Source organism: Dermochelys coriacea, chromosome 6, assembly GCF_009764565.3.
Source record: "Dermochelys coriacea isolate rDerCor1 chromosome 6, rDerCor1.pri.v4, whole genome shotgun sequence".
Taxonomy (NCBI): Eukaryota; Metazoa; Chordata; order Testudines; family Dermochelyidae; genus Dermochelys; species Dermochelys coriacea.
The window spans coordinates 114,556,779-114,563,972 of record NC_050073.1 but is presented as its reverse complement, the minus strand read 5'-3'; the positions used below and the strand labels follow the sequence as shown (position 1 = coordinate 114,563,972).

General features: G+C 36.1%; 1 protein-coding gene across 14 annotated transcripts in view; it reads right to left on the bottom strand.

The window, feature by feature from the left end:
• Positions 1 to 401: 401 nt before the first annotated feature.
• Positions 402 to 7,194, bottom strand: part of PPP2R5E (protein phosphatase 2 regulatory subunit B'epsilon) — a 101,150-nt gene continuing 94,357 nt past the window's right edge. For 5 of the 14 annotated variants that reach the window (XM_038405811.2, XM_043516981.1, XM_043516982.1 and 2 more), the window contains 3 exons: positions 5,776 to 5,877; positions 5,009 to 5,152; positions 402 to 2,583 (listed from right to left, as the gene is read on the bottom strand). In XM_038405811.2, the coding sequence (XP_038261739.1) occupies positions 2,484 to 2,583; positions 5,009 to 5,152; positions 5,776 to 5,877 (346 nt within the window). In that variant the 3' untranslated portion in view covers positions 402 to 2,483. Of the gene's footprint in view, positions 2,584 to 3,462; positions 3,569 to 5,008; positions 5,153 to 5,775; positions 5,878 to 7,194 lie in introns of all 14 variants that reach the window. The other 9 variants (XM_038405814.2, XM_043516985.1, XM_043516983.1 and 6 more) reach the window with 4 other exon arrangements.

Sequence of the window (7,194 nt, the reverse complement as noted above, 5' to 3'; positions counted from 1 at the left end):
TTCTTCCCTCCATAATAGTTCAATTGTTGACCATTTAACACAGTCTAGTCAGGCACGAGTTTAAATGCACCCTCTCATACAGCCAGGTAAATTGCAGACATAATCATAAAAAGAAAAGGAGTACTTGTGGCACCTTAGAGACTAACAAATTTATTAGAGCATAAGCTTTCGTGAGCTACAGCTCACTTCATCGGATGCATTGAAGTGAGCTGTAGCTCACGAAAGCTTATGCTCTAATAAATTTGTTAGTCTCTAAGGTGCCACAAGTACTCCTTTTCTTTTTGCGAATACAGACTAACACGGCTGCTACTCTGAAACCAGACATAATCATATTACTAAATATAACCCCAACTTGTAGTAGAAACAAAAAGGCTGTCAAAAATCAAAGGGTTAAGGGACGATTTGTTATAAATTTATTTAATCTTCAGTTTTTGAGCTTGCACCTTTGTTCCAGCACTTTTAAAATAAAATGTTTCACTTATGACAGTATCTGCCAAGTTTACATTGTGTCCCAGTCAGTGTTCTTATAAGAGGCTTATATTAATCCCATTAAACCATGTTGTGATGTTTTGTGTTGCATATGACTAGTTTACTTCTGTTCTTTTTCCAGAATTAACAGAGTCAAGTTTTTACAAAGTTGTTGCATTTACAACATCCAATGTGCAGACCCATGTGTACAAACTGTGACCTGATAATCCTGAAACAGTCAGTAACCTGGGATTGGATTCCTGCTCCCCTCCCACCTTTTTGTTTTGTTTTGCACCTGGAAATAAGAAAACCTCAAATTCTACTGTATATTTGAATGGTAGGAAGAAAAATATACAAGCTCATACTTATAGTGTATTTCTATCAATGGCAACAGGTCATAAATTCATGTTTGCAACTAACACACAGACTCATGAACACCAAGTCAGTTTTATACCATAAATACTGCTGGATTGATGGTTTAGGATTATCAACTCACTGTTGTCACTTGTCTATAACAATTCAAAAGCATCCTGGAGAAAAATCCTGAAACACATACCTTCGGTATAAAATAATGCAACTGCATTAGCTAAATATATACTGTACATAAGTCTTATCAGCATTTTACCGATCAAAGATGTAAGATTCCACTTTTAAATACAAAGCAGATAGCCAATAATGCATACTTATAATACAGCCCTCTTTTTTTTTTTTTTTTTTTTTAAACAATTTGGTCACAATGCACCTTTGATATAAAAGCATTTTAAACTTTATTATTAATACTCAGGACATTAGGATTTCCAGAATTTTTTTTCAGTAGCATTTGTAGAACCACTTTTGGTAACAAATACAGTAGTCAGGAATGAGCATCGACTTCAGAATACAGAAGTATATTATCCAGAATCCTTTCCAGCTAAAACCATAGGGCTGGCGCTGTGATGAGTAATAGTACTACAGTCACAAAAACACTATAGTATGTTTTTAGAGGCTACATCCTCTTTTGCTGGAATACTTTATAAATACATATTAAAAAGTAAGGCAACAACTCCAAACAGTCCAAACTGTTTGCTCAACTCTGTTCCCAATTAGACCCATGACCACTGGAGATCAATTTCATGCTTGTACTGTTTAGCGTTTGTCGTTATAATTTCAAAATGGTCCAATAAAACGTATATATATTCTAATCATTTAGCCATTAGTAGTACCAAAACAGCTCTGGTATGTGTGTCCAATGACATGTAACTAATACTGGTTAGGTACTGAAGTTCATGGTGTTACTATTGCCCATTTTCAAAGGATTCAAGACGTGTGGATTCACAATAAATTGACGCATTAATCTGAAATTTCCTTCCCTACTATGTTTATCACCTCTTTATTTTTACTCCTAATGTTTAAATTGAAGGAGTACCAATACTAGCCTGGTACCAGAAAGATACTCACATCAGTAAACAGAACCTTAAAAACCTATATTTTTCATGGCCCTGATCTGCATGGACATTCAACTTATGAAGATGTGCAAAAGGGAAAAAAATGTCAAATTACAGTAAAGTTATCCAGAGAAGGAGGATGTTACACAAACTCAAAAGGAAATGACAATCTTTTTTCTCTTTTACTATAAATACATTTAACAGTTTAGCAGAAAGGCAAGCTAAATTTAAGTTTATTCACATTTGAAAGTTGTATCATATTCTCTGCTAATGATAAATAAGGAACAGGTCCTGACAATGGAATTTTGACATAGCAATTTTCATCAACAGATCTTTGAAGACTGGTTTTAAAGAAGGGTCAAAACAATGATTATGTTGCAAAGTTCTGAGAAGTCCATCTGCTGTCCAAACTTTGGATAAAAGTCCTTATTTTTTTCCTTTACTTTGAGACAGTTATATACAGTGCTGTTGTAATAATGAAACAAATGTGAAATCTACTGTAAAGTTGCACAATACAGAAAACTGTTGCTCCATCTTCTACTACATAAATGTGTGACTCCACAGGTTAATAATGCAGCTTTGTTTCTTTTGTTAAGTTGGAATTATTCCATCACGTCTAAGACCTCTCTTTAACTCCAAATCCTCCAGTTTTTTCCACAGTTCTTCACGTTCCTTCTCTTTCTTCTTCTCTCTAGCAGATAAAATAAAATCAAGTGTTAACAGCAAGGAAGCTTTAAAAGTACCGATCCAACAGTACTTATTTGATATAATCTATGAGCAATAATTTTTCTAATGCACATGCATTTTTCCCTAATGTATATTTATTTTCAGTACACATTTTTACTCCAACTTTTAGTTTATCTACATCAAAAATGCTGAACAAAACTGAGAGAAACAAAAGATGGGATACAATAAAAAAGTTTAAAAATCTTTACTGAAATTAATTTTACTATAGAGCAAAAATAGCTAGTCCATATTAGAATTATATTAAAATATTTTATGGATCAAATACATTACATTTCAGATTAATACATACTTTTTGGGCCAAGTTCTATTTCACAATTTCAAAGTTTATTTATTTGTTTAAAGAAGGGTATTAGGGTCTCTCTTGTTTTCATTAATATTAAACCTAGCCTATTCTCTCAAACAAGGCCCAGATTCACTTCAGCAGTGCTCCATCCTAGTGCAGCTAGTGTGATCAGTTGCAAGATCTAACCCTCATTCAATGCACTTATCTTTATTCCTACAGAATCCCTGCAAAATATCTGGACAATATTTGCTTTACCAACAGATGCGCTGCCAAATTAGATAAAGGAATCAGAGTAACAAGACTATAGTCCAACTGAGTTCTTAGGGAACTGAGTGGATAGAGGTTTCATGGGAACCCAATACAAATTAAAAAACTAAACTAGAACTTTCTTAATTTGATTATTCTCTGAGTTCTCTCTCTTTGTCACTGGTTATTTGGAGTTAATATGGTCCTTATGCTATAATGTGGGGACATAATGTTATAATTGCTTTTAAATACGAATAAAATTAAGTCAATGTGTTCTGATAACAACTACAACACCTGGAGTATGTATGGTCTTGATGCTACAAGTTGGGGAGAGCTTTCAATTTCTGCTTAAGTCACCTTGCAGGATCAGGTCCAATGGGACCATGAACATCATGGACATCTAGGGTACAGATATGTAGATTCCCAATTTGTCACACTGCAGAGTTTCTCAAAATATTCCACTGATTTAGAAGCTTTATTCTGGTATAACTTGCTACCTAGGAAATTCACATCACCTAGGCTGCATACGTTTAGTCAAAATGCAGTCAATTGGCCATAATATCTATTAACACCATTCTTGGTTAGAAACAAACATCTGTTTTCATTCATAATTTCTATTTTCATTACACATAGCTGCTGAAAAATATTCAAAATTAAATATAAGAAATGGTGAATACATTTACCAGAAATTTATCATTATATTATCTAATCGCTGTATCATGTATCCTTTCTTCTAAATATTTCAGTAGGTTACCTCATTAGTTCACCCTTGTTTGAACTATTATTCATTGACACTGAAAACTTTAGCCCTAATAAATTCTAAATAACTTGGCTATACATCACTCTTATTTTTGTAAGCTTCGTTCTATTGGGGAACCCAGCATAAATCTATTATAACTTCTTTCTATTCTTAGGCCCTGATCCTGTGAGTAATCCCACTGAAGTCAATTGGCCTGGACTACAATTCACCAGTCCCCTTTGAAATGCGTGTTCTTACACCAGAATTTCATTCTGAGGGTTCTCATTATCAAGTTCTTACTGAACTATTTACCACCTCTAACTACAACACTCCTTACAAATACTAATGAATTTTGCACCAGCACTTAGTAAATGAAAATCCAATCTCCTATGGAAAGATGTTCGAAAACTTGCCCATGTTTGCCCACAGAACCCTAAGAAGTCTTTATCTCAGCAAATTGTGATTAATTGTTAATATTACACATGGTTTAATATTTGAAGTTAAGTTATCCCATTTTTTTACATTCCAGTATATATTTTAAAATAATAATTTATAAATAAATGTATTTAAAAGACCAGCACCAGCCCTAGCTATAGTAGAGGTCATGTAAGCAAGTGCTAAGAAAGCTCTTCCATATAGTCATTACCTGCAACATACATATTATGGCAGGGTCTGATCCTGTGAAACTCTGAATGCCTCATGAGATACAAAGTCCCTCCGGCATCCATCAATTTCAGTCTCAGAACCTTCCTGGATCAGACCCCTAGTCCTAGGATTCTATGTTGCACACACTACAAACTGTACAGCGATTATATCAGCTAATCTGACAGACTGAACTTGTCTACCAAGGCCTGAACAAAAACCATCAAGTCACCTACTACTTGGCTCAGGTTTAAACCCAGGACTCCAGAAATAAGGTGTTAGTGCAGTCATTAATCCAATACACCATCTAACCCATCAATTACAGATTTTTAAATGTATAAGACATTGTATTTTATTATATATAAAAGCAAATCAAATCAAAAGGAAGGTGAACTATGAACCTGGTCACATAATTCAACAGTATCATGGCCTTCAAAAGACTTCAGAGGCTATACTAACCTAACAAGGTTTGATGACATACAGTACCCTTCGCTTTGCTTGTGGGAACCCCGAGTCACACAAAAGGCATGACTTAAACGAAGTCGCAAACTGCCCGGAGTTCCCGAAGTTTCCTCATTTTTTTCACCTGCCGCTTTGGATAAGCTGAAATTTTAGACGAAAGATGATGCACTATAATTGGAGAATGAAGATTAAGGAAAATAGACAAAAAACATTTTACTAGGGTGCAACTAATGATTGTATGAATGGTGCATCTACTGGATCCTGCACTCTAAAGGACTCGGCTATATCAAGATCTGTGAAAAAGGAAAAACTGAAAGGGCTGAAAGGTGCCACTTAGGCTTAAGACCACATGCAGGATAAGTAGGTTGGGTCTTATGGTGAGTCATGTGTTGAGGAAATTCCTCATGTCCCACCTCCACCCTTTTTGAAGCCTTTAAGCAAAGTGATATCTTTAAACCCTTGTTCTTCTTTTATTACTGAAAATCTTGATACATTTAAGTCTTTTGGAATGTGGTGCCAAAAGGAGTTCTGTGAGGAATGCAGATCCACAAGCTATGCAACGGGTACTGTATTTCATAGGGGAGAAAACAACCACCTATACATGATATTATCTGGCATCTTGCAAGGAGAAAGCTAATGAGCATGCAGAAAAAATGAGGCATTGCAATCAATTATGTGTGAAATTATGCAATCACAGCAAAATGTGAGGAAAAAATTAAATGCAGGCCTTATGCACAGCTGACAAAAAAGCTTTAAAAAGTTACCGCTGACGATCTGACTTGTAAGTGGCTGTCAGCTCGTCAAACATGGTGCTGTTCATTTCCATAAACGCCTTCAATACATTGTAGACTAAAGCCACAATAGCCCTGTGAAATATAAAAAAAGATAAGGAATCTGTTAGATTCAGTTGAAATTGAGTAAGAACAAAAATAATTTACACACTTTCCTGAACTTTCTTATTGGAATTCCTGAATCTGATTCTAATCTCCTACTAGTTAGAGTGGTGTAACTTTCATAGATACCAAGGTCAGAAGGGACCACTCTGATCATCTAGTCCGACCTCCTGCACAGCACAGGCCACAGAATGTCACCCACCCACTCCTATGAAAAACCTCACCCATGTCTGAGCTATTGAAGTCCTCAAATCATGGTTCAAAACTTCAAGGAGCAGAGAAGCCTCCCTCCAGTCAACCATGCCCCATGCTACAGAGGAAGGCAAAAAAACCTCCAGGGCCTCTCCAATCTGCCCTGGAGGAAAACTCCCTCCCGACCCCAAACATGGCAATCAGCCAAACCCTGAGCATATGGGCAAGATTCACCAGCCAGATACCCAGGAAAGAATTTTCTATAGTAAATCAGATCCCATCCATCTAATATCCCATCTCAGGGGATTTGGCCTATTTACCCTGAATATTTAAAGATCAATTACTTACCAAAATCCCATTATCCCATCATACCATCTCCTCCATAAACTTATCGAGTAGAATCTTAAAACCAGATAGATCTTTTGCCCCCACTGCTTCCCTTGGAAGGTTATTCCAAAACTTCACTCCTCTGATGGTTAAAAACCTTCGTCTGATTTCAAGTCTAAACTTCCTGGTGGCCAGTTTATACCCATTTGTTCTTGTGTCCACATTGGTGCTGAGCTTAAATAATTCCTCTCCCTCTCTGGTATTTATCCCTCTGATATATTTATAGAGAGCAATCGTATCTCCCCTCAACCTTCTTTTAGTTAGGCTAAACAAGCCAAGCTCCTTAAGTCTCCTTTCATAAGACAAGTTTTCCATTCCTCGGATCATCCTAGTAGCCCTTCTCTGTACCTGCTCCAGTTTGAATTCATCCTTTTTATACATGGGAGACCAGTACTGCACACAGTATTCTAGGTGAGGTCTCACCAGTGCCTTGTATAACGATACTAAAACCTCCTTATCCCTACTGGAAATGCCTCTCCTGATGCATCCCAAAACCGCATTAGCTTTTTTCACAGCCATATCACATTGGCAGCTCATAGTCATCCTATGATCAACCAATACTCCAAGGTCCTTCTCCTCTTCCGTTACTTCTAATTGATGCATCCCCAATTTATAACTAAAATTCTTGTTATTAATCCCTAAATGCATAACCTTACACTTCTCACTATTAAATTTCATCCTATTACTATTACTCCAGTTTACAAGGTCATC